The sequence below is a fragment of the Benincasa hispida genome, chromosome 9 (assembly GCF_027475165.1).
Source record: "Benincasa hispida cultivar pf3 chromosome 9, pf3_genome.v1.1, whole genome shotgun sequence".
NCBI classification, from domain to species: Eukaryota; Viridiplantae; Streptophyta; class Magnoliopsida; order Cucurbitales; family Cucurbitaceae; genus Benincasa; species Benincasa hispida.
The window spans coordinates 31,977,692-32,005,629 of NC_143486.1; the positions used below are offsets into that span (position 1 = coordinate 31,977,692).

At 33.3% G+C, this 27,938-nt stretch overlaps 2 protein-coding genes and 1 long non-coding RNA gene across 5 annotated transcripts; 1 reads left to right on the forward strand and 2 right to left on the reverse strand.

Annotated features, from left to right (window-relative positions):
• Positions 1-7,692: 7,692 nt before the first annotated feature.
• LOC120087004 (ABC transporter I family member 19-like) lies at positions 7,693-13,243 on the forward strand. Its single transcript, XM_039043846.2, has 6 exons — positions 7,693-8,184; positions 8,745-8,905; positions 9,397-9,448; positions 11,638-11,774; positions 11,994-12,080; positions 12,592-13,243. Exons 1-6 carry the CDS (start codon positions 8,010-8,012, stop codon positions 12,886-12,888), a joined length of 909 nt encoding a protein of 302 aa, XP_038899774.1. The 5' UTR covers positions 7,693-8,009; the 3' UTR covers positions 12,889-13,243.
• Positions 13,244-15,776: 2,533 nt separating this feature from the next.
• On the reverse strand, positions 15,777-27,747 carry LOC120084913 (FRIGIDA-like protein). 3 transcript variants are annotated; one of them, XM_039040724.2, is made up of 4 exons: positions 27,184-27,747; positions 19,045-20,105; positions 17,589-17,761; positions 15,777-16,441 (listed from the first exon to the last, which is right to left on the reverse strand). In XM_039040724.2, the coding sequence occupies exons 2-4, from the start codon at positions 20,093-20,095 to the stop codon at positions 16,016-16,018; spliced, it is 1,650 nt and encodes a 549-aa protein (XP_038896652.1). In that variant the 5' UTR covers positions 20,096-20,105; positions 27,184-27,747; the 3' UTR covers positions 15,777-16,015. The 3 variants fall into 3 exon arrangements, with proteins under 3 accessions (XP_038896652.1, XP_090173758.1, XP_038896651.1); XM_090317632.1 differs by lacking the exon at positions 27,184-27,747 and adding an exon at positions 26,378-27,176; XM_039040723.2 differs by lacking the exon at positions 27,184-27,747 and adding an exon at positions 24,179-24,216.
• Positions 21,872-24,170, reverse strand: LOC150033742 (uncharacterized). The gene is made up of 2 exons (XR_016531998.1): positions 23,251-24,170; positions 21,872-23,159 (listed from the first exon to the last, which is right to left on the reverse strand). It is a non-coding gene; the product is annotated as an uncharacterized LOC150033742 (long non-coding RNA).
• Positions 27,748-27,938: the final 191 nt, after the last annotated feature.

Consider the following 27,938-nt stretch of genomic DNA (forward strand, 5'->3'; position numbering starts at 1 on the left):
ATTTGAAGATAATATCTTGTAATGTTTTGATGTCAATTGATGAATTTTTTTTTCACTATGTTGTTTACCTCAGATGCAGTTAGATCTGAGTCCAATTGATTGTGATCCTGACTCAGTCTTGCATACACACAAGAATGCAGGCCATTGTACTGGGTGATTTCAAATTTACCGTGTTTTTTACGGCAAACAGCGCGAAGTCTCCACGTGCACCTATTGCCATATCTCTTACACCTGACATCCCATGTTGTTTTCTTCGACTTAATGACTTCAAAATTTTGATGTCGAATGAATGAATAGTTTTTCATTGCATTTTTTAAATCCAATTTGGAGTTGAATAGCATCCCCTTAAGCAGTGAATCAAACCCCATATTACTGTCATCCCCTATTGCCGAATCGGGTTCAATGGTCATCTCGTTCAGGTCTATCTCAGTAAATGTTTTGAGGACTTCATGTACGCCATAAATTGACCAGGTAGTTCATCTAGATCGATATCATCATCGTCTATTTCAACTTCTTCGTCGTTTGTGGCAATAGTTAGATCACACTGCTCATCCTCCAAAACATGGCCTTCCAACTGAACAGTAGTTTCAACTTCTTCTCTCGTTGATGCTGGACTTGGGACATCGGGTTGGGATATATATAGTTCAACTTTATTTTGAGAGTATGGAGCGTTGCTCATCATGAACCAAACATCAGTCTCACTTCCTAACGAGATAGGGATATAGAAAGTAGATCCCGCTACATAACTACCATATCTAAATATTACTTCTACCCCATCATTTCTATTTATGGATAATGCATCACATAATCCATCGATTAATGTGTTAAAGTCAACTTGACTATGCATGTTTATAAGAAAAGATGGTTGCTTATCATATTCTATCCCGTTTGGCCCAATAATGTTTCTGTGCATATAACATAAAAATTTCACAACGTCCATCATAGTTTGACAAATGCAATATGATATTTATCATAATATTTGTAAATATGAGGCCAACAATATTAATGTGTTATTACTATTTTTTTTAATATGTACAAATAAAGGAATTTTTTTTTAATAAACAAACAAAATATTAAGACGTGCATCATCATTTGACCATAAATCATCAAAAAGTATTCTTTTATATTGACATGAATCTTTGTTTTTTAATCATCAGAAAATTTACAACAACACAATATTACTAACAATAACATTAACATTCAATATTCAATAATGAATACATCATTCCAAATAATGGGTAAATAACTATGTGCATATCTTTTAACTAACTTGATTGTAGAGTTTTATTAGAAACGCTGTACAAAAAAAAAAAAAAAAAAAAAAAAAAAAGTCTATACAAAATTATGGATATTTTTTTACTATGTAATATTTTTTTTTACTAAAATAATAGACATTAGGAACATATTAATAATTTTACATTATTAATGACTTTTTTATATGTTTCTAAACTCTTAACTATTAACTTTTTTATATGTTTTTTTTCTTTTCTCCACAAAATAAAGTAATATCATTATTTTTTCTAAATATCCTATTTAAATATAACTTTTATATAATTTTTACATTTAAAAAGATTTATTTTTTCCATTAGAAACATATTTAAATACCTATTTCTAGATTCCGTTAAAATTTTCTTTCAACGTGAATTAAGGATGATTTTTTATTTTTAAAAATTTGTGTTAGATTATTTTTACTAAAAGTATGAAAAAAAATCATTATTTTTACTATGTAATATTTTTTTAAAATAATATCACTATTCTTTTCTCCACATATTCTTAATTTTACGTTAAAAACTACTAATAAATTTTAAAATTTTGGCCAAATGAAAAAATATTTAAATATAAATTTTACATTTAAAAAGATTTATTTTTTTTCCATCAAGAACATATTTAAATGCCTATTTTTAGAATTTGTTAAAATTTTCTTTCAACTTATTTTTAGATTTATTTCTTTTACCATTAAGAACGTTAATTTTTTTTATTAATGATTTTTTATATGTTTAAACATAAATAATTTGAGACAATGATGTAATATTTAAAAAATCTAAATATCAACCAAATACCAATCAGAAAAGCAACAACAGAGAATAAATCGACTTATTAAATATATCAACATACTTACAGATATTGCACACTATAAAAAATATATATCAACTATAAAAAAAAATATATCAATTTATTAAAAGAAAAATATTGCACACTACCAAAAAAAAAAACTTTGCACCTTACCAAATATTCCAACTTAGCAAAAAAAACTTTGAATAATATCCACTATAAACAAAATAAACATTAAAAAATCAGTAAAAATTATCAAAAACTTAATTCAAGGTTAAATAACAAAAATATATCAACTTACCAAATAAAATACTATACTGAAACAAATGAAGGTAGAAAATGATCGGTATTTGAAAATAAATGAAGAATGTGGAAGAAATGAAGGAAATTTTGTTTTGGGTGAAGATGAAATGAGGGCTTTGGTGATGAAGGGGAAGATGAAATGAAGGTTTCGATAAAGGAGAAGATGAAATCGGTGAAGGAGGATGAAATCTGTGAAGGAGAAGATAAAATCGATAAAGGAAGAGAAATTTGTGAAATGAGAAGATGATAACGATGGAATGAAGGTAAAATGTGGGATTTTTTATGCTAAAATGCGGAAAAACGCCAAATTTGGTTAACTCACTCTAACGCTTGCGTGTTGTGTCAGAATGCGTCTATTGAACAGACCCATTCTGACCGATTTAATTTTTTTTTTAAATGCGGCATACGGGACTAATACTAAGCAATCGTTTAGGTTTTGTTAAGCGGTCGTTTAGAGAATACTAAGCGATCGTTTAACTAACTGTTCCAAGGTGGTTTTGATATCCATTATGCGATCGTTTGGCTAATAATAAGTGATCGTTTAGATAATACTAAGCGATCGTTTAGCTAACTGTTAGCGATCGTTTAGATATCCATTATGTGATTGTGTACTAATTTATAAAGCGATTGCTTAGGTTTTGTTATTCGATCGTTTAGATAATACTAAACGATTGTTTAGGTATTGTTAAGCGATCGTTTAGATAATAATAAGCGATCGTTTAGCTAATACTAAGCGATCATTTAGATATCCATTACGCGATCGTGTACTAATTTATACAACGATCGTTTGGCTAATACTTAGCAATCGCTTAGGTTTTGTTAAGAGATCGTTTAGATAATACTAAGTGATCATTTACCTAGGTTACGCAATCGTTTAGTTTTCGTTTAGATAAATTTGTGTTAAATTTGTAGAATACAATTGGTGTTGTACATTTAACTAAGCAAATAAATAACTAAGCGATCGTTTAGATAAATTTGTGCTAAAATTACTAAGCGATCGTGTATAACTTACTAAGCGGTCGTGTATAAAGTACTAAGCGATCGTGTATAAATTATATGAGATTTTAATTATTATTCATGTGTAATAGATAAATGTGCATATTTATAACTAAAAAAAAAAAAAAAAAAAGTCATAGCCCAACAGCCCAACCCAACCTAACCCGAATTTTAAGGGTTTGATTGGGTTGGGTTGGAGACTTTATTTGGACCTTTTGGGTTGCCAATACAACCAGCCCAAATTTTCGGATTGGTCCAAAAAAACATCTTCAACCCAACTCAATTCAACCTATTTACACCCCTACTTCATGTTTTGTGTTCAAATCTTAGGTGTTATTTTTTTTTCTTTCTTTCTTTTTAATATGTATGTGTTATTTTAATTTTGCATTTTAAATTTTCCAATATAGTCGTAAATATTATTTTAATTTTCAGATTTCAAACTTTCAATAGGTATATTTAAATATTTTTTGAATTTTGAATTTTAAATTTTAAATTATGAAATATGCCTGTTTATCTATTATTTTAAATTTTAAACTATTATTTTTAGTACATCGAAAATTTGGTGAAAATTTTACAATTTTGTTTATTAAGATATTAAGGTTTACTTTAATATTTTACAACAAGACATTTACATAATAATATAATTAAGTTGCATTGAGTCAACATAAGAAAAATGACTTGAATGAAAAATAATATTGCATAAAAAAATTTAGTAATATATGAATGATAAAAACAATTACATTATACTTATTATTCTTACATCGGAACTTATGTGTATTTAATAATCTAAATGTTTTATAACTATTTTTTATATTTTAATGCATCCTACTATATATATATGCATAATTAAATTATATTTAAACTTTAAAATAAGAAAGAAGGTTAAGCGAAAAATATGAGAAATGAGAAACAAAAAATGGTTATCAAATTTGGGCAACATTTATATTAGATGGTATAAAATTTTGATAATTTATTTTTTGATGTTTAATGTGACATATCTTTTTTATATTATATTATTACAAAAAAAAAAAAAAAATTATAAAACAAGCTTCTATTTTTTTTTTTTTCAAGAAACGGAAAACAATAATAATTATTAAACATATTTTTGTTTCTTGTTCTTAAAAAACAAGAAACAAGAAATAGGAAACGAGAACGTTATTAAACGGACCTTAAATTACGTTATTCTCCCATTTGATCATTTTGGAGATATACCAATTTTGTGAATATGTGCTAGATTTTAAGTTACCTTATTCTCTATTCATTCGTTCATTTTGAGATGTACCAATTCTATTGAAAATGAACAAAATATATAAGATTAGACTAAATATTAATTGATCGAGGAATAAAACTCCAAATATGAAGATGTACAAAAGCAACTAATTTTCTAAATCATTGCAAAAAATATTGTAACTTATATACATTATTCAAACAAAATGGAAGGTTATCATTCAATAGCAGGTTAGGAAGGGTTTATCAAACTTGTTTTTTAAAAACGGAGCTTGCAGTACTAAAATAATTTATCACATCATATGAATTGAATTACGATATATAAATCGTTGTTCTTTGGTTATTTATTATCTTATTCTCTAATTCAATTTTATGAATGTCTATTTTTTTTATATACACACAAACTTTTTTACTTTAGAGAAAATTGCACAAATCACCCATGAATTATTAGGTTTGTTACAATCGCTCCCATTAACTTTTAATTCAATCAATCGGCCCCTTCTAAAGCTAGTCACTGGAGGTGGTCGTTGTCGAAATTAAGCATCAAAGGTGGCTTTCATTGGAGTTAGCTGCGAGAGATGTTCATCAAAGTTTGCCACTAACAGATCGAGTCATTGGAAATATTGGAGAAAGGGAGAGTTAGTTATTTTAACAACTAAGGTCACGTTTACCAAACCGTAATGAAAATTAGTATAATCACAACAGAAATTCATTGATAGATCAATTATAATGAACCTGAATCGCAAATATCATTGGATTGCTTTTTATCGTGTTTACTTAAAATTATAAATTTTGTCAAATTTATTATTATCATTACCGTTACTATTATTTCTGAGACTCAAATGGTAATGGTCATAGTAAAGGGGTCAAAATGTATAATTTTTTTCTCTGGAATAATAATAATAATGGTAACCGTAACGATAACCATAATCGCTACAAAAAAAAAATCAGACTTTAATTTCTTCTCTATTTCTTAAATCTAGTCAATGGAGTGGAATTTCTATGAGTTTCTTGTCCAAATTTATCTCAAAGGCTTTGATATACAAAATTATTACTTTAGGGGTTGATTACTTTAGGAGTGGAACTAACCAAATTCATGTAGGCATCGACCTTTAATAGAGAAGATGGAGAATGTAATTTTGTGAAAAGATTGACGTAGATGAATTGGAGATAAGCTTTTTCCATGTTCTTCCCAAAACCATGGCTTAGTTTGGTCGCAAATCTAGTTTCAATAACCTGACAAAATTTGTATATTTAAAAAAAGAAACATTGGTTCTAAAACAGAGGAAATTTTGAGCAAGTGGTTAACATTGTGAACCAAAAACATTCTCAAAAGGGGGTGTGTTTTTTTTTATTTGTGGAAGATGTTTATATGTTTGTTATTATGCGATTTATTACTTGTGGAAGATGTTTATATGTTTGTTATTATGTGATTTACTCGACAGATATTTCATATTTGTCGTTGTGCGAAAAAGGTGATTGGGAGAGGGGGGAGTGTTTGAGAATTTATATTTGTTATAACATGATGAGTTTTTTGTGATAATTAGGTTTGAAATTATGTGAATTAAGTTTGTGATAATTATGTTCTAGACCGACTTACGATTCATAATATAAAATGGATTAATCATTTTATATGTAAACAATGAATTTGTCTAAGTTTGATATTTAACTTTTGATATGTTGAAATATGTGAATTTATTTGAAAATAATTTGATATGTATCTAATTATGCGTGCAGGACTAAATTGGAGCTTGTTGGTGATGACTATATTTTGGACTTTTTTTTTTTTAAGATCACTAATTGTGGACTTTTTTTTTTTTTTTTTGATAGTGGATATGGTGAATTTTATAAATATATTTTAATATATAGTATGATTAAGTTGCACTGCAATATATTTTTTTAAAATATTATTAAAATTTGTAACGTAACTAAAACATCGATTATTACATCAAGAACATACAACATTGAGCAAAACAAACATAGAAACTTTGTAAATATGTTTAGTAAACGTCACATGTTGTAGTAAACGTTGCATAATGCGACTTTTTCCTCATATCGTCGCATGATGCAATGTTTTCTTCCAAAAAGTCGCAAAATACATTCAACGACTGGCCTTTAGCGACCATAACTTGCGACGATCTAAATTAGTCGCTAAAAATTTTTTGCAACAAAATTTTATTTTTAGCAGCGAATTTTTTGTCTCAAAAAGCCAGATTTCTTGTAATGCATGGTAATGGTAATGTTACAGCGTAATTTTTAAACGCAATTAGATTGAGCACACTCCGCTCATCAATCAATTTGCATGTTTATTACAAATTTGGAAATGAGTCCCATGTATCAGTACAAATGTAGAACACAAGTAAGCAACACCAAAAGTAATTAAATGAGACCCACCTTCATATTACCATTGATTTATTACATTTTCAGTGGGGTAAACGTGATATAACTTGTAAATAGTGTTATGTAGCAAAAAATTAAAGTTAAAATAACCTAAGGGTGTATTTGACCCAAGAAGTTGGGAAGTAGGAATTGTGAACTTCATTCGTTGTTTAGCCCAAAAAGTTGATAGGTTCCAGAACTAAAAAACATCAATTTTATATTTTATCAACTCTTTGCTCTATGGGTCCCTATGAATTCACTAACTCTTTAGATTTCATAAATCTCTACTCTTCACTATTTCACTTCTTATCCCAAATACCTCCTTGTCCATTTTCTTAACATATTATAAAGTTGAAAGGATAATTATAGTCTACTCAACTCATTCCAAATTAGAACTACAAACACTTCCATAAAGCTAATCATGGTAACTTTGTGGCGGCCTCCACAACAATAAATAAAATAATATAAAATCAATAATTAATTAATTAATTAATAATAATGGTTTGTCTTCAAATATAGAAAACTGAACAAAAACATTTACAAAATATAACAAAATTTCAGAATATATTAATGATAGACATTAAAAAATTCTTATAAACATGGACAAACATAAAATCCATATGTATAATTGATAAGTTCTAGAATTTTACATTTTTTTTTTTAATATTTTCAACCGTTTTTGTTATCCGAAATAATTTTCCTAATAAATAATAATAAAACAAAAGTCTCTTCCCTAACTTTAACTTTGGTGTCTTGTAATTAAGAAGACGGTGCGCACAATTTCCCGCGAACTTGGAAGACATCTAACACTTTCAATGTGATGAAATTCCAGTTTCTTTGATCGCAACATATGCCACGTTGAGTTTCAACTTTCAATGGCGCATCAAATCCTAGCCTCAACTTCACACCCAACCAATTTGGCCTTCCCTTTACAATCTCCCAACTACCATGTTCGCTACTTTTGAAGAATCACCCACCAAACGCTAATTCCTCACAAGGGTCTTTAAATTTTCTGGGCAATTCTTCATCTTCCTAAATTTTTCTCTGCAGAAATGGCGGACAACGGAAGAAATCATGGTAGTGAAGTTGTAGATGAGAAGAGTTCCACCGGCATCAAGGTACAAGGGATGCAATTTTCTTATGAATGTGATTCTCCTCTTTTCGTGGAGTTCAATCTCCAGATTGGCTCTGGATCTCGATGTCTTCTCGTTGGCGCCAATGGATCTGGTACTCCACTTTCTTTCTCGTTTGGTTCACTGTAAGAATTTTGGGTTAAAATATGAATCCGAGGAGGAAGTGAAGTACGAAATCATTTTAATTTTTCCAGCCCCTATTTGTGGAATTGAATGAAGTGCAGTTAGTAACCCATTAAAATGCTAATGAATTCGTGTTGTTTCTGTAATTTATCATAGGAAGTCTACCGTGCGTAATTATTTTGGATGGTTATCAGACTGTGAGAGCCTTTTTGTGAGGTCGTATTTGTAATGTTTTGAGGTTTTATTCTAGTCTCTGGTGTCTTTTCTTTGTCACCAAATTCGATTTTTAGCCTTCCATTTATTGTACTCGTACTGCTCCATGTTAACCAAATTCTTCTGTTTATTGCTGCTGGTCCAAGGGCGGAGCGAAGGAGGTTCCCCCTCTCAGCTTCTCTTAGATTAAGAAAATCATATAAAATTTATGGCTACTTCCATGCTCTCGGGGCAGGCAGATTCCAAATATTACAGAAAAAGTATTGGTCCCCATGGCAGATCTTTATGATTTGATACATGTTATCCACTTTTGTGCAGGGAAGACGACTTTGCTGAAAATTTTGGCCGGCAAACATATGGTTGGAGGAAGAGATGTTGTCCGTGTTCTAAATGGTTCAGCTTTTCATGACACTCAACTTGTATGTAGTGGTGATTTGGCCTACTTGGGAGGATCTTGGAGTAAAACCGTTAGCTCTGCGGTGAGTACTTTACTTCCACTTCTTGTTTAAGTTTTAAGCTGCTGTATTGCATAGATAGCGTTGTCCATGTCGAGATATGAAACAAGTATCTTTCGAGAAGTATGGACACAATGTTGCTCCGACTGTCTCAAATGTAGCATCCAATGTCTTTGGCACATTATAAAGACACAATCCTGCATTTCACTTCACAAATTTCAGTTGATTTCCTATAATTTGATTGTTTTAGAATTCTCAGTGGTCCATGGTGTAACCCTCACCTCTACTTCAGTGGCGGTAGATTACCAACTCAATATAGTTTTCTTAGACATTCATCTGGTTTGAGCTCTGAGCTCTCAGAACATTTAGCATTGGTTATGCTATAACATGTTACCATTGATTATTTTTCTGTTTCTTAAGCCTAAACAGTAACTGTTTACCCTCAATTTGTCTCTTGCAAGAACATGGATGAACTTTCTAATGCTGAATGTAACCCTTCTTTTTTGAAAACTCAGGGAGAGGTTGCGTTACAGGGAGATTTTTCTGCTGAACATATGATATTTGGAGGTGGGCTGTGTTCAATTGTATTATATTTGCTGCCTGGGGTATTTTAACTGTGACCTTTCATTATGTTTCCTATATTCATGTGGGGAGTAGATTTTTTTTTTTTCTTCCTCTAGTCAGGGGTATCTAAGGATACTGAGAGGAAGCAAATTGATATTTGTCTTAATAAAGGAAAGAGTACAAAAGATGGTTAAGAACCTTCCCCTACTCATCTAGTGCTGAGCTACTTGGAATACTCTATTACAACAATCTTCACCCTAGAAAAACCCCTTCTAGCTAACTCAGTAGTTATGACTAATATAATAAAGATATTCCCCTTAAGCAACCCTGTTCTTAGTCTCCTCCTGAAATCCTCCTTTTCCGGAGGGTGTGAATTATGTTCAAGTGAAGAAACGAAAATGCTGGTATACTCTTTTAGGTTCCTTCTTTTTGCAAGAAATGAGAATGTAAAAAGGCATGGTATCTAGAAGCTTATCTCTAACGCTACTTGAAGTTATGTGTGTAAAGTAGGAAATCTGCATTGGACAGAAATATCCTTTTACCACAATAGTTCAATCAACCAAACTTCTTAATCGTTCATAGTCTATTCTCTCATATCGAACCCCCACATTCTTCCTTTAGAGGACTTGAGAGGGGTCTTAGCGACGTTGGGTCCTTCTTTAGGTTCTATGTTCTCTTTGCTATCGGTGACAGTCTTTTCATAATTGTTCATTAGGTCTTATTCTCCCTTTCTCTAATAGGCTCCTTTTGTGGGTTTCTTTTTTTTTTGGAGTGTCCTTGTATTGTTTCATTTTTTCGCTAAAGTTAGTTTTTCTACATTACCATATTGAGTTTCTGAGTCCCCCCACTCTCACTGGAAACACAATTCTCACGACCATCAAGTAACCCAACCAATAACTTCTCAAACTTATGAAAGTCAGGTTCATAGGTCGGACTCTGCCGTCATATTAAGATCTACAACTGATGGCATTTCCAAGTTCCAATGAGCTTAACATTATGAATGCTAACATGGTCTCTCCACAACACATAAGTTCCTAGACGGATATGGCCCATCTCCAAATAAAAATCTGATAGTCAAGAGTTTGTTTCTTTCATTCTTACTTCTTGGCCGTGTCTTCTTTAATTCTTTTGCAAATTGAGGACATTGTATGATATTGTGTCTCATCTTGGTTGCTTTTCTAATGGTGGAATTGCCTGCGGACAAAACTTAGGACCAAGGTTACATCTCTTTTATTAGTGAAATTGGTTGAGAATTTTTTTTCTTTTATTTGTTTGGTTTTTTTTCTTTTGGTCATGGTTCTTTCCAATTTGCTAGCAAATTTGGACGACATCTATGAAAAAAAATTTCAAGCGATAACAAACATAGATATATAGTGTAAATGGATCACGTATAATGACCATTTCTGATTTCTTTGATAGTTTGATTGTTCAGAAAGAGCCACTACTTGGCCCACCTCAGGACTTCTAATATGGGCATTTAAGCTTCGATTTCCATCCCATCACGAATGTTTTGACTCATCCATATGCCTCTGCTCCCTTCTTCACGCTAAACCTTCTTTCTAACGCTACTCTGCCAAAGGCACTGTGATTTTAATCCTGTCCACCCAGTTTCACCATTGCTGGAAATCCTTTCCCTCCTAATTTGATCTCCTCGAGGGTCTTTGGGTACGTACATTCATAACACCACTGTTTGATCTGTTTTGTACCTGTTGCCATTGATGTTCTCTTTCTCAACATGTTTTTTCAGCTTTTGATTCTAGCTTCGTATAACCATCCCAACCTAAGTTCTCAGCAGCTTTTGCTCCTCTTCTCTGGTGTTTTTGTGGCCTTTTTGCCATTTTGCAATACTTTTCCTCAACGGTATATAAGTTCCAGCCGTGCAGTTTTGCTTGATTGGTCTGACTTGGTTTTGTTTCCATCTCATGTGTGCAATTTTTTCATCTTCTTTATGAATTTGGTTTTATCCAACTACTGTCCCTCTCTTATAGCCCTAAATTCTGATTTCTTTAGCCTGTAGTTTCCCTCTTCCTGAATTCCATCCTTGCTCTAACTATCCTATTAATGCTTTAGTTCTCTTGCATTCTGGAATTAAATTTTCACATACTTGGTTCAATTTAATAAGATGTATACATTTTTTTCTTTCTATTGGTTGCAAACCTGTACAAATTACTACCCCTTATTTATGTTGATAGTTGAAGGAACGGATCCTGAAAGGAGAGAGAGGTTGATTGACCTCCTTGATATTGATCTCCAGTGGCGAATGCATAAGGTATCCGATGGGCAACGTCGTCGGGTGCAAATCTGCATGGGCCTGTTGCATCCTTTTAAGGTATTAAATATTTACTTGTCGCTTACTGTGGACTGTAGGGCTATTAAGTGTACCCTGATAATGGAGCCCATTCTTTCACTATGTCCAATTTCTGGACCAATTGTTTTAAAAGTTCCCATAGAGCATTTCCATATTGGGCTGACTCCTGTTCTCACGTTTGTGGAAATTTGCAACAGCTTCATTGTCTGCTAATTTTCAGTTAATAATTTTGCTTTGCAGGTTCTCTTATTAGATGAGGTCACAGTTGACCTTGATGTCGTCACGAGGATGGACCTTCTGGACTTCTTGAAGGAAGAGTGTGACCAGGTATTGAATTCTTTTCAAAACTATAAGTACTTAATATGTGTGCCAAATTATTCGCCATGAATTGTGTTAAATGGCAATATCATCCAGAATGGAAGATGTAATTCTGCTCTCTAGTCATCTTTCACATCCAGAATTTCATTCTGAGTTGGAAATTGAGATGATGGTATGACTCATCATGATATTGATGATGCCCCACCAACCTGGTTAAGGCTTTTAATACCCTAGAGGTTGAAGGTTCAAAAATCCACCTCCACCGTCATAATTTCTGATGTCATTGTGGAAAAAGAATACTGAACTCTCAAAATTATTATGAATAGCCCTTTTTGTAATCACACTCTCCTTCCAACTCTTCGTAAGTTCTTCTGGGTTGGGAGTGCATTTCACCTCCCCTCATTGAAACTTCAATCATCTACAAAATTCAGTTTCTTCTCAAAGAAACAAAAACAAAAACGATCATTACCCTTGAACTGGCTATGAGAGTAATTGATGAACTGGCTGTTTTTTGTGACAGAGGGGAGCTACAATTGTTTATGCAACTCACATATTTGATGGACTGGAGACATGGGCAACTCATCTGGCATATATTCAAGATGGTGAGCTAAGAAAGTCAGAGAAGTTATCTGAAGTTGATGAGTTGAAAATTTGTGCCAATTTGCTTTCTGTGGTTGAGACTTGGTTGCGTGCTGAAACCAAACTTGAGAAGAAGAAGAAGCAGCCAATTCACCCTCCATCCAACACTCAAAAGAACATTTCTCCTTTTGGTTCGTCTCCTTTCATGTCTTCCAGACATATGGCTTACTATCGTTAGCTTTAGTAGAATTATTTTGGGCATATAATCTAAGAAGTGTATTATGAATATTGATTTTACTTTACTTTTGTTTGAGATCGAAATCGATCTAAATTTTATGTGGGATATAATGATAAAAGTAAAGAAAAATAGGGTTCACAAGCCCCCAAGGGTGACTCCATTGGCAAGGGCTTAGGGTCTTTGGTCATACGGGCTTAGAAGTCCCAAGTTCGAATCTTCAAGTGAATTTAATATAAAAAATTATTGATCTCTCTCCAGTTTAGCCCTTGGGAAGGGCGTGAATGCCCCCAAATATAGGGGCAAAGCTCTGTCTCCCCGTTAGTATAATAAAAAATCATAAGTTTAGAATTCAAAATAGATTTGTTTTGTCTTTTCGTTTTTCTTTTGCAAGTACTTTAGACTTCCATAATGAATAATATGATTCATGATTTGCCTTGGAGTTGATATTCAATGAATTGTTTCTTATGGTAAATACCAACTGTGAGAAGAAGTGATAATGATTTTCAATTTCACATTGCTATTCATAATAAGTAAACACAGTCGAAGTTTGTATTGCACATTATTTGTCAGTTTTTTGAATGGACATTTCACCTTTTAACAAAAAGTGAATTCTAGGGAAGAATATCAATTCTTGAATATGTGGATTCTAAATCTTGAATAATAACTATTTAAAAAATGAGGTTTTTTTTTGTGGATTTTGCTCTTAAAGCTTTATATTTATATCTCACTTGCCTTAAAAGGGAAAACCTGACAATGACATCAATTATAAAATATATTTAAATTGAAATATTTAAAACTAGAAAGAAAAATAAGTGGGCAACATGGCAAGAGATCTTGATAGAGAGGCTGGAAAGGACAAGTAGCAATTGCAATATAGTGGTTAAAGATATGTGAAGCCCCTTGGGGAGATGGGAATGTTGAAACTTAAGCATGTTTCTAGTTTTAGCTATATTATAACATATATGGATTCATGAGGGGAATTATTATGACAAGATTATACTTTCCATTCTAGGACGTGGCATGTTAGCAATAGATTCTAATTGAACTAAAAAATCAATAATTAAATTTTAAAAAATAATGAAAATAGGTGACTAACACAAATTTTATTAAAACAAAATCCATTCAGAAAATCAAGAGTTTTCTCTAAAAATTGAATAAATTACACCTAAAAAAAACATTCTCCCAAATAATTAGTTCCACCTTTAAGTCCGACATTCTCGCATGCCATTCATTAATTAGTTCAAAATTCAACAATCATAGCAAAGTCCAGAAGCCATTAATGGAAAAACATACAAGTTTCGATTTACAAGACATCATAAAAAAGGAAATTGCCAAAAATAGGGCAATACTTGAGGTTAAAAAAAGTTTTAGGTCGGTTTTTTATTTAATAGATTTATCGGATTTTAAGAATGTGAAATAGTTATTTTATCCTTTGTGAAGGAAAAAAAAACCCACCTTCTCACTCTCAAACGTGCACATTGCCGCCTCCCCTCTCCACACGCATGCTTCTGTCGCTCTATCTCTAGCTACCATTTGTCTATCTCTAGTTTTGTACAGAGAAAATTTTAATCTAACTCAACTCAACAATGAATGGAAGTAGGAGACAAAAAAATCTATAAGAATAAAGAGAAATCACAAAAATTTATCACAGAAGAAAATGAGATTGGGAAAGTCGAAGTATACTAAAAATTTTGGAGTATGACAAGAAAGCTTGAGAGAAGAAAACTACAAGAGATGTTTTTTTTTTTTTTTTTTTTTTTTTTTTTTTTTTTTTTTTTTTTTTTTTTTTTTTTTTAAGAAACAATTTCATTGATTAAATGAAATCTAAAGATATCCATTAGTACACGAGGACCCCAATCATAGGGTGTACAAAAAGACCCTTTTAAAGGGAATGCAAAAGGTGTTTCCAATTTGCAATAAGGAAAGAAAAATTGTGAATGTGTATAGCCTGTAAATCTTTGTATTAAAAAAAAAAAAAAAAAAAAAAAAAAAGGTCTTTATATGATGGTATCAATAAGGTCCTTTGCTGTCTTAGCCGTATCTTGGAAGATTCTAACATTTCTTTCATTCCAAATCTTCCACATTACAATACAAATGATGCTTAACCAAAGACGTTCTTTGTCAGTTTTGAATGGAGTCCAACTGATTAGTAGGTGAAGCCAATTTTACAAATCATTTAGAGGAACTACAAACCAGTTAAAAGTAGAAAAGACTTCCATCCATATCCCTCTAGAGAAGGGACAATCAAAGAAGAAAGTTACAATTTTGTGTAACGGATATTTCATGTCCATTTGACCCTAGGTCTATTTTGAAAACTCATCCCAAAACTTTTTAGTCACCTCAAATTTGTCCTATTTTAGCAATTTTTCAAATTAAAATTTGTAAATGCACTAGCTACATCTAGATATAGTATCAAAAAAAAAAAAAAAAATGTGTGCGCGAGTTTAGAAGGAAGTAATTCCAAGAAAATCCATTATAAATTGTAGTTCATATTCTTCAGTAAAATTTATTTCAAATAAGCCACTTGAAACTTTAAAGACGGTAAAATCTTTAAAACATGATGGTATGACTAGAACTTTTCTAGAAGGTACAATTTAGTCCCTAATCCCAAGTCAGGGTGAGAAACCAAAAGATATTCTTAAAAAAATAAAAATAAATAAATAAATTTAATTGAATTAAAAATAAAAAGATAAGAATTGCCCTCTTAACATATCCTAAGCAATAACTCAAAAAGATCCCATATTTACTCAATCATACATGTTTACTCGTGAGCTCATTTGCCAAATCAGTATTTAGACTACTAAAGAAAATGAAAAAGTACTCGTTATACTAACAGAAAACAAAAAATCCTAACAAAAAAGATGAAGAAAGTTATGCAGACAAACATATTACACATCAAAGTTTTGTGCATATATATTAGAGAGTTGAAATATCATCCAGTACAACAAGAAATTAATAAGGCAGTTTGGTCTCTTTTTTTTCTTTTTCTCTTTTTTGGTTTTTGGGTAAGTTTCTGAGTTTTACTACTAAACTTCATTGATACACTGCCAACATCCATTGAGGGTTAATACTCTAAACAGTTAACGAAGGATCACAGTCACCTCTTACAATCATTGATCTGTCTGATTCAGTGAAGATATGCAGCAGCTTGATACTGGTAAGCATTTCCAAAGTAGTTTCCATGAGCTGCAGGAGACATGTTGTACATGGCCGAACCCAAGAGGGATGGGCAATGGTTGTCGTTAGGGGTCGGGTACATGTATGGTCGGTCATACATGTACTGTGGGTATCTATCTGTCACTCTACCATAGAAGTTCTTGTCAGCAACATTGTTGTTATTGACAACGGGGGCATAACCCACACTGTTTGCACGAGGTCGCTTTGGTTGAGGTTTTGTAGCCTCGGTCACCCGTTTCTTGTCAGCCTTAGCTTTTTCGAGTTGGATGACCCGTTTTTGAAGAGGGTCCACAGGGTATTGCTCTTCAAGCTTGTGCTCTTCAATGCATTTGATTACGGCCTTAAGGGCGGTCAGCTCTCTGTCACTAACATCATTCTGAAATTGTACCAAAACAATGAAGGAAAAGAAGAAACATCATATAACAGAGAGAGAAATGATAATAGAAGTTTCACTGGGAGGGAGGCAAAACAATAGCGCACAACTCAGATTTAAAGGATCTAACACCTGTGCATTCTTTTGATTCCAATAAAAGGAAAATCCATCTAGGAGAAATTTCAAGTCAACTGTAGCTGACCAAAATGTTCAGAGTAAAAATGATATTGTGGGATTACTATTGGTACCAAAAGAAATATTGGAATTTTGCAGGCTCGGAATTTTTCTTGGTTGTTTTTACGTTGGGTTTTGTTCTGAAGTCGGTGGTTGGAGGCTTTCAATCTAGTGCCTTAGGTTTGGTTGTTTTTGTGTATGTGAGAGAGTTTCGTAGGATTCTTGACTGTTTTGTTTGGTTGACTATTTTTATTTTTTTCCCAACACCCTGCGAATTTGTATGATTTAAAATTTTAGTTCTTTTCATCTATCAAGCTTGTTTTTTTGTGTTGGGTTTTGAAAAAAATATTCGAAGAGTAGTTATCCCACATCAGAACTGTTCGAGGATGTGATGAGCTCAAAGTACTACAAAGGAGTTTATGGCTTTGGTTTCAAATTGACCCAGTTAAAAACACTTTAAGTTTGGTGTGCTACCTCTAGTTAAATTCATTTTATATATTCTCTAGTTTGAGAGGGAGAAAAGGGTGAATCGTACCAAAGCTTTGAAACAATGCTCTTGTAATTAGGATCAGGGAGAGAAATTGTGTGATTGTAACAATTTTTCACATAGTGGATTTCTTTCTGGTGAATCGTGAAACTATTTTGACCAAATATTAACAATGAATGTGAACTTCTACCCCTATGTTTCTTGACTTTTTTGTGTCAGTGATAAGGTAATTGAATGATTGTGAACTTCTGCCCCTATGTTTCTTGACTTTTTGGTGTGTCAGTGATAAGGTAATTCTCTAAAACCTACTACACGGTTAGAAGCCAGGCCACTGGCTATAGTGGTGGTCTTAATCCTAAAAAAGAATAGGATAATTACAATTATTTTATCATGCTCCAGTTCAAGTAACCAATACGAGATTCTAACATTATTCTTTGATTCAGATGAAGTAATCAAATAAAACTCGGTTAATATGGAAAAATCACATGCCTGTGGAGTGTGGGATGCATTTCCAGGTTTGACTGGTGAAGACACTTTCTTTGCCTCCTTTAGATAGGACTTAAGCAACGGTACTGGAGAGAACTGCTCTGTAAGTTCAAATGCAAAAGCCAAATTCACTGCATCAATTTGCCTTCCACTGTTAACCAATACATCGATGACACCTGCAGAAAGACGAACGAAGGAACCATTAACAAGAGAATGAAAAGAACAGAGTTGAGGTGAATTCCATCCAACACCCTAAACTGGATATACTTATCCAAACTTTATCCAACATTCTGTGGTCAAGAATACTATATCAGAAAGAGTCAATATCTAATTCTAGACAAGAATAATTATAACAGTCTTGCAACCATGGTAACTTTTTCAACGTGTTGGCATTTTTCACAATCTCTCATGCCCTATATTGCTGGTGTTTACAATGCTTACGGTTTTATAACTTCAAAAGAAAACAATTCAGGGTGGAGGGAAATTTTGGTTGAATGAGTTGTTTACGCCCTTCCTTTAATCAAATCTGCTGAATAATAGTATTAAAATTGAATAAAGAAAAAAATGAACTCGATTAACAATATTAATTTCTATAAATATCCACCTCATCATTTTTCATTAGGCTCTACTTGCACGCACCTCGACTATTCAAGTGGGATTACGCTTGACCCTATTAAATTAGGTTGCCAAGAATCTACTATCTTCTTAGCTCTCTAGTGGGGAAAATTATGTCCACCTTTTCGTAATTATATCCTTTCTTTGCTCATTGCTCGTCAAAAAAGTTTTTTGTAATTACATATCAATATGATCTTATTTCTTTTGTAACAGTGTCACCGTATCAGTGAAATATTTATGTCGCATCTCCATTCATTGATTGAAAATATTTTATTCACTAAAACAAAATTTAAAACCAGGGGTAAAAATAAATAAATAAATAAAATTAACACCTGCTTTGGTTCAAGCTTGTCCTAATTTTACTTCCTAAACCTTCAAATATTTCGTTTTCGCCCATCAAACCTAATGTTTCTTCCATTTTGGTCGCATGTACACTTATTTTAATTCTCATTATTTTCTTTTTTCTAAGATTGACCCTCCCAATTAATTATTCAATATAGATCCAAATAAATGTTGAGATCCAACACACGACCAACCCTATCCGTGGATCCATATATTTTTCTATGTGGAAACTCATGAGAAAAATTAATAAAGCAGGTGCCTAGGTTAGGTTTCAATTAAACAATTTTAATACAAAAAACTAATGGAAAAATGAATTTTTATGCAAATATGAGAGACTAAAATAAAATGTTAGAAAACTTGGGACTAAAAAGGAAGAAATTGTCAAAAACGATTAAAGCCCTATGAAAACAGAGACTTGAGATTGGCCAGAACACCCAATCTTACATTGAAGAAAAGCGCTCTGAATAAGTCGAGACATGGTCCATAAGAATGAAAGACTGACCTGGCATTTTATCTGATAAGCCTAGAGATCGACATAAATCAGCTGCTTGACGGCGACGGGAGACCATTGGCACAAGCCTGGATAACTCTATGTTGTTAAAATCAGATGCAATCCCAAAAGTATCCAGAAGCTGCAAAAAGGCATGAGCCTCCAATGAGTTGCCATTACTAGCATCCACATCAAGAGCATCCAACTTTGGTTTCCATTCTCCCGCGATTTTCTTTGCTTGCACCTTGACTTCAGTTGACATCACTTCAGAAACAGATTTAACATTCATAGTTTTCAGCAAAATGCTTAAACACTCCATCAACATGATGCAGGTCCGACGTGAACCCAGTAGATCTGAGTTCTTCTTTCCATCCAAATTTGCAACTTCTCCACTGTAGAAGTCTTCCAAGGAGTCTAATACCATGCAGGCGGGGTTTGCTGCAGCTTTTAGTGCAAATGGAATCTCCTCCCTTATTGCAGCAAGGTTCTTCCGATTGTCTGATATAAATTTGTGCAGTCCAGCAGAGTCCATCTCTTCACATAATTGTACTAACTGAGGATAAGACTTGACCCCAAAGTGTCCATCATCATCGGGAGTATCTTTCAAATCTTCTGAGTTATTTTCACTAGTCAAAGAATCAGGTGGTTTATCTACCACATTTGGTTCTGCACTTTCATAGTCATCAGGGCAAGAAGGCATTTCTGATGCTACCTTCCTATGCTTCTCTCGTGCATTAGCAACAGCAAATGCCGCAGCATCTCTTTTCTTTTGAAGACTCTCTAGCGATGCTTGCTCTTTAGCCAAAATAGCAGCTTCCCGCTTCTCTAACATTTGACGTGCCTCTGTTGTTTTGGTTTCATATTCCTTTTCCTGGTCTTCTAACTCATCAAAACGCCTCTTCAAGGATTTCTCTAGCCCATGGAAATGTTCTTCAAGTTCTTTCCATTTCAAGTTAAGTGTTAATGCTTTGTGACTTTCAAGCTCAGCAAATGCTTTCTGAAGCTGTTGTATCTTAGAGGTTGTAGAGTCAATCAGCGTTTCAACTGAATGTGTGACATCCATGGCAAAGGAGCTGAAGGTGATGGGAAGAGAGAGAGATGTTAAACCGTCAATTTGGACTTACTAATCTAATTAGGCATCTATCACTAAAAAATAAAAATAATGATATATAAGTAAGCTCACACTTAATACATTAACAATGAAGCACACTTGACCAAAACAACTTTAAGGTAGCAAATCTGGACATCCATTGAGATAATCAGTTCAAATTTAAACCCTCATAGAAAAGTACCACATAACTATGAAAGCGAAACAAAAGTCACAAATGCATAGGTCAACAGACTTATAAATTTAAGCTGCTTGAAGTAAGTCTCTCCAAGAAGAAAAAGCAGGCAAGCAGGTTGAGTCAAAACAAAAAACAAAATTAAGCTTACATTTTGGTTTTCCAAGCATTAAATATAAATATTAAGAATGGTTGGAAACTGCATTTTCATTGGGAGAAATGGAAGCATTTTGAGGGAGTTTCTATTTTTTTTGGCACATCAATTACCTTAGAACTCAACAAAGGCCGTAATCAGCAATCATATGTTAACCCTACACTAGACAGTTTAGATGCTAAGAAGTAACTAATATTGACAGTGCAATAACTCGTTTCCAACCCAAAAAAAAAAAAAAAAAAAAAAGGTGTAATACCTAGCAGATAGTATAAATAGTCAAATGCTTTTACTGCTTATGCCAAATATATAAATCAAGTCCATGAAGCTAATATTACTACAGCTTCCCTTCTCGCTCTCTCCTCAGTACGTCCATCCACTTTTATCTATTTGTCTGTCTCCTATGGAACAGTTCTAGCCAAGTTCTCTTCACTGCCTTTGGAACTATCCTACCCCCCCTCTCCCACTGGGAAGAAGGAAAAGTAGCATAAAGAGTTGCAAGTAGCTTTTAATAACCTTCTAAAGATGGTAAATTTAAGATTCTTGAAAAAATATCAAATATCCTTGGCTTAATCTGTTGACTTTGGGCAAGTCCCATAGATTCATGATATTTCCTTGATCTTTGTCCCTCCAGATAATCTAAAAACAAATTAGGACATCTAATCAACTATGGTATCATTATTAGAAAAACGCTCAAAGGGAAGCTTCACAAAGAAAATTTAACTATCAAAAAATGGTTCGGAAAAAAGCACATCTTGGTTCTGCTGGTTCAAAGGAGTTGAGTAGGAAAGATTTGAAAAGAACAACATAAAAATTTCCTAGGAAACAAAAGATTTGGGAAAATATCAAAATCCCCCAATCATACGTCTTCTATGTCATTTGCCCAAGCAATTCAAGAACCAATAAGAGAAAGAGGGTCCTTCTATAAAGATAAACGCAAGTGGGTTTCTGACCTGTTTCTGACAGGACGGTGAGGGAATGTATAATTTGGTTGTGGTTACCAGAACGTGCTCCCCCAGTGACTGGTCTAAGATTTATGTCTATCCTTGGAGAAACCTTTGGCCAATTTTACACACATCCACCCTTTACTCCTTACAACACTCTCCAAAATGATTTGTCCAAATGAACCGTGCATTCTTACTTCTTAGTGTACTGTAAAGAAGGGATGTCGTTGGATAAAGATTTATACTTAGTTTAAAAGATGAATGATGAATTACATGTATGAATTACAAATCTAGGATTTGTACCAAGATTTGGATTTTGGATTCAGCACCCAATGCATCCTTTGTAACCTAAAAATGCCACGTCCCGTCATGTCTTGAGCTGCTTTCCCTAATGAACTGTTGGAATGTTTAATCTTTATAATTCTATAAATATTAGCTCTCAATATTTAGACTTTATTATCTTTATTTTTTCCTTATGATGTAGAAGTCTTTCTGCTATATAAGAAAATTTAGGTTCTACATATTTGAATATCACATAATATTATTGTTCTCTCCAATTTACTATGGTTACAGAGTTGGAAAGTCCTAGTCTCCCTGAAAGTTAACAAGTCCACTTCCTTTTCTATTTTCTCCTCCTAGAAATTTAAATCCTTAGAAGAATTAGAAGAATCGTTTTCCATTGGAACTGATTTTATGTTTCAAATAGAAAGGAGAAGCCGTGGAGATTGTGATTAGTAAGAAATTAGCTCTCACCCAACCATGTCTCCAACCCCAAACCAAGGGTCAGAAATTAAGTGTTTTTGCCATTGTGTCGGTGCTCAATATTCAGGTGAAAGGTGAAGAAGCATTTTTAGATCTCAGTTAAATTCATGATTTGGTTCAATTCAAGGCCCACTTTGGTTCAAGGTCTAGTTCAATTTGACTTAGTTCATTGTCAATTCGGTTCGGTTGGGTTCAAATGTCACCTTTTGTTCAGTATTATTCGTTTCTCTAACATGAAGAAATGTTTGATGACAATTACAGTGACTCAAATTTCTCTAGTATGAAGCAAACTTATCAACTCTTCAATCGTCACCGACCAATTTACCTTCTAACAATTCTTGTGCTAACTTAACTATGTATGCAATAAGTTTGGAGCTTTTGCTTGCGTAGTCATTCCTACTCTCCTTCGTATTGCAATGAAAAATTAGTATTGCAGATGGCAAGCTTTTCTTCCATTGCAAGGAAAGAACCATTAAGTAGACCAAGACTATTTCACTATAATATGTCCTCCACGTTCCAAAATTAGCCTGTAGTCTTCTATTTGTCATCAAACTTTTGAGAGATTCTAACTGACTCGTTACTTTCTTTGAATTCCTATATACGTTTCACAGTCAAGACTTTGAGAGAGCAACCCAGGGTTAGGCATAAACATAAAAAAGTCTCAAACATGTACTTGTTGTATCTATTTAAAAACAACACCCCATTCACATTCAAATCTATTCATATAGTCTACTTCCCTAAAATTTGATTGGAGCTATCTCCAATCAACCATTATTAATCCCTACTTCAATATGTAGATAGTCATTCCACACCAAGGATCACATCCAAGCTATTAAATAGCAGCAATAAGAAGTTCTCCACCGTTTTTTACCTTTTACTTTGACAAAAAGATATAACTACCACTTTACACATTCTCATTCCCTTATCTCATTATGATGAAGTACTTCTCGGAAACTTAATTGTACTGGTGCTCCTTGAGTAACTCATCTAAGATGAAGGAATAAATTGTGTCATTATCATTCACCAAAATCACCGACCCACAACCAAGTTCATGACAACTTAATACATCTTTACTTACATTAGTAAGTCTACAGACATCTTCGTTGGCTCTTGCATGCCCATCAACTGATCTATACATTAATTTCCTTCTTAAATCTCAAATTTATTTTGCAACTCTTTCCTCTTACACCAAATGCTTTGGCACAAGCTTTTCATCATATTTGAAACAACCTTTTTTTTATGAAAAAACAAGAGAATGTTATTCAAGAGGCAAGAGCCCAGCCAAAACAACCTAAGGGACAAAGGGGTAATGCATCTCCTCTCCTAAATGAAGCATTACAAAAAGACCATTCAATCTAACTTGATGGTGTCTATCAAGTAGTCACAAAACAACCTATATTGGGCACTCAAAGTAAAGGCCATAAACTGTACAAGGTCGCAAAAAGAAAGAAGAGAGCTTGAATTATCTGAAAACATTCTACAATGCATCTCTTTCCAAAGAAGCCAAGAAATATTCCCAGCAAGATTCATCCAAAGCACTCTAGCTTTGTTTTTCAACCACCACCCTGAGATGATTTCAGCCAACTAGGAAACCATACCAGTTTTTTTTTTTTTTTTTCATTGAAACAACTTTCATTGAGGGAAAAAAATGAATGAATACAAGGTATACAAAGAAACCAAGCTCACAAAAAGGAAGCCCCACTACATGAAGGGGCTCTAACTTTGTAAAATGTTGTTTATAGAATAGTTACAAAAGATCTTGGAAATTAAAGCACAAAGAGAAACATGAGACCTCACAAGGGACCAAACATAAATAAGATCCCTCTCCATACCTCTAAAAACTCTATTATTTCTCTCACCCCAAAGATCCCACTTCTTTTGTATATCCTTTAGATTATTTCATTAATCAATGAAATTGCCTCTTGTCAAATAAAAAATAATAATTAAAAAAAAAAAAAAAAAAAACCTCGATCCCATAACAAAGCACACACCCAGCAAGCCATTACCTTGCCATATAACTTGAACGGTGTTGTCTTTGCCGATAAAATTCTACAAACGTTAGGGAATAAACATTTGAGAGATTGATTATCAAGCCAACTGTCAATCAAAAGAGCACATCCATGCCATTTGTGAATTAAGTTAATCATTTCATGGATGTTCCTACCCATCCCTTTAGTTGAAGCTTTACTTGAATCATTCCTTGTGGTTCATGCTTTGCCCGTCAAGTTGGCAGTGCCCGCACAAACCCCTCAATCCACTCAATTCACTAGTGCCATGAAAGTGCTTTTCTATCTAGACAAAAGGTCATAGCTTCCAACTTCTCACCCTTGGGTAATCATTTCACGAGCTCCACTCAATATAACCATAAGGAACAACAATTGTTGGTAATAAAAAACAATGGGTAATACTTACAACACAAAAAAATGATTGTAGTATGCATCAAGAGGGAAGCTTCAAAATGCACTAAGTCTTACATCTCTAACAAACGACTATTCTGAACCCACAAAAGTTTTCCGTTTCTTTCCGACTCAATAAACCATGGAATAAAGAGGGGTAAAGAAATCATCTTGCCACAACACATCTTCTACCCAAAAAAATGAAGGATCCAAAATGACTGCTACAAACGTTTTTAAAAAGAGACACCTCAAGATGAAATAAAATTAAGGTAAGAAACCCCCACGGCCACGGAAAAATAACAAAAAAAAAAACACTTTCCAATTTCAGATCAATTAAACTATAACTTAAAAAAAATAAGAAGGAGGAGGAGGAGGAGGTAAGATTAAAAAAAAAACTCTATCAAAACACTGTTCTTTATGCTCCATTTTGAACCATAGAAATTCCAGAAGTTATGTCACGGCCAATCCCACAGTTTGGAAGCAAAAGGAAAAAGCTAGAAAAGATGATTAGGATCCTCTCCATCAGATTTACAGATGAAATGTGCATGGTCAAGGAAAAAAAAAATTATCTTCTTCATGATTTCCAACTTACACAATTAAAAGAGAGAGGCAAAAAGAAGCCAAAGAAGGAAAAAGGAGATAATCCCAATCAAATGAATAAAGACTTAAAAGTTCATATAATATTTTAGATTTAAATACCATTTTGGCCATTGTAATTTTAACTTTGGTTTATTTTGGCCTTTGTATTTACAAAATGTTAATTCCCTACATATTTAGCTTTTTTCTAATTTGGTCTATGTACTTTCAAACACTCATTTTGGTCCCTAAATTTTTAAACAGTGTGACAGTTTAGGTCCCTTCATTTCTTTGTTAACTATGTTTTCAATCACAATATCAACACAAACATTACACTCAATACATTTTTTCCAATGTAGTCATAACTTTGTATTAAAGAGTTTTGTTTGGGAATAGACTTTTTTTGGCACTAAAAAAAATTAAACAGAAACCAAAATGGTTACTTTTTAGATATATAGGGACCAAAACAGTTTTTTTTTTTTTTTTTTTTTTTTTGGGGGGGGGGGGGGGGGCGGGGGTGGAAGGTAAGCTAAAAACACAAGGATCAACACTCAAAATATAGGGAACAAAATAAGATTTAAATCGATATTTTAAACGACAAACAACAATGAAAGATTAATGAAGGAGGAAAATCTAAGTCGTCAATCATATCTAACAAGAAGCAGTCAACGAAAATCAAAATCAAAAGAAGGGGGATCTCCCCCAATCAAGTAACCAAAGAAACCAAACTAAAAAAAAAATTGAGACTATTATTGCATTTTATATAATGTTGTTAATTATCTCAAGGGTAATTATTAAAGTTTGCTCCCGCCGAACTTGTCTTGTTCAGTTATTTTTTGGTTGGTCTTTGAACTTTTCTGGACAGTATTACAAATTTCTTTATAAGCTTCAAATTTTTGTTGGAATTCCAAACTTATCTATTGAATTGTTTCTTATAGCCTAGTTACACCCATCAGTTTCAGAAAAGTATTGTAGTCTGAGCCTACAGCAAAATAGTCCAAAGTTGTGATAACTTTTTAAAAACAATAAAAATTAGTCCAATATCCATTTCAACAATCTACAAAGTGGTAGCAGGGACAAATGGAAAAGGAAACACTTTGGATAGTATTCAATAATTAAGAAGAGAAACACATGTTACAGGGGAAAAGGCCAAGTCACTTGAAATAATAGTTCACAACCTGTATTTGTCAAACAAAAATCAGAAAAATTCAACAGAAGCAACTCCTTCGTTACCTCTAAATGGGCTGATTACCCTTTAATGTTGAATATTTTCCACTTCATAGTTAACAAGACTACGCAGATAAAAGCTATCGGTTTGGCTTCCCAGATTAATCATTTCTTCTACTGGTTGATTCATTGATAAGAGACTTTTTCGTTCATTTATTTCATTCTATCTCCTCGGTTTTAATCAATGGAAGTTCTACTCGTTAATTGACGCTTATCAGAACATGGTTATGGTAATCACAGCACATAACAACCTCTGCAGCTACATAAGAGAACTGATACTAAACTTCATGCAGAAACAACCTCCTGCATGGAATGCTTCTCAGCATCTAATAAATCAAGATCGCTCATTGAATAAAACAGACCCAAACTAAACATCCTTTCAGATCCTACATAAAAAAAGGAATGAAATATCCAACACCCAGAAGAGATTCAAACCAGCCCTGTTTTCACGAAAATGGGATACGACATTTCGAATAATTAACTCAAGAAGAACCACCAGAGTCCAAACTAACCTTCTAAATCACTACCTTTTAACAATGACTAAAACCCCATTTCCACCCTAAACTAAACCGAATTCGACAAAACAAAGCAAAACGGTCCTAAAACAGCAAGAAACAGAAAACCCATCATCAAAAACACAGTAGTAGCTCAAATTAGGAAAAGGGTACTCCATAATTGAATCCTCAAGAAATAATACACCCCCACAAAAAGCTTCTAGCACAGTATACAGCAGAAAGAATAAAAACCCACAAACAATTAGAAAAGAAATGGATCTGTCTGGGTGAGTAAGAAAAAGGAGAGAAATGGATTACCTGATTGATGGAATGAGAAACAGAATATGGAATTACTCCGAAAGCTGCAAATAAATGCTTGACCTAACGCAGTAAATACAAACATCCAAACCAGAGAAGAGAGGGAGAAAGAGAGAAAAAGAGAGGAGAGGGAAGAGAAGGAGAAAAATAAGAGGAAAGAGGAAAGTAGATTAGGGACAATGAAAAGTATTTATTGCAGGCAGTGAGGTACAGCATCAGTCGCTCTCTCTCTTGCCTTTTTTCGGGCACTCCCATTTTTTTATATTTCCAATCCCTCCATTTCCAACTTTCAAGTTAACCTTTCGCTTCTTCACTCCTCTGTTTTCCTTTTCTGGTAAAAAGAATCTATTGTTTCGCCCAATTTTGACTCCACCCTGTAATAAATAATTGGGAAAATTACATTTTGTTGGCCTCTTAAGTGTTTTTTTCTCTAATTTGTAGGGTTGGCAACGGGGTAGAGACTCTCTCATCCCCATCTTCGTGGAGTATTTCTCCTCTCCCCACCTCTGCCAATTAAAAGCGAAAACGGGGATGGAAATTTCCCGTCGGAGAAACAGGTCCCACGAAACCATCTCTATTTTATATATATATATATAATTATCTATAAACATATAAATATTTGTAGTTAAGGTCTGTTTGTAATTAATATTAATATATATATATATATATTAAAAAAAATTAATTGGGGATGGGGCCGCTACCTCATCCCCGAGGATTCGATTAGAATCCCTAGTCAAATTCGGGACGGGCGCCCG

Coding starts and splice junctions, on each gene's coding strand:
- LOC120087004 (XM_039043846.2), top strand. CDS start 8,010: ATGGCGGACAACGGAAGAAATCATGGTAGTGAAGTTGTAGATGAGAAG. Junction 11,775..11,993: donor GCCTGTTGCATCCTTTTAAG/GTATTAAATATT, acceptor TTTGCTTTGCAG/GTTCTCTTATTAGATGAGGT. Junction 12,081..12,591: donor TGAAGGAAGAGTGTGACCAG/GTATTGAATTCT, acceptor TTTTTGTGACAG/AGGGGAGCTACAATTGTTTA.
- LOC120084913 (XM_039040723.2), bottom strand. Junction 17,762..19,044: donor CTTATCAGATAAAATGCCAG/GTCAGTCTTTCA, acceptor GTCTTTCTGCAG/GTGTCATCGATGTATTGGTT. Junction 16,442..17,588: donor ATGCATCCCACACTCCACAG/GCATGTGATTTT, acceptor GTACAATTTCAG/AATGATGTTAGTGACAGAGA.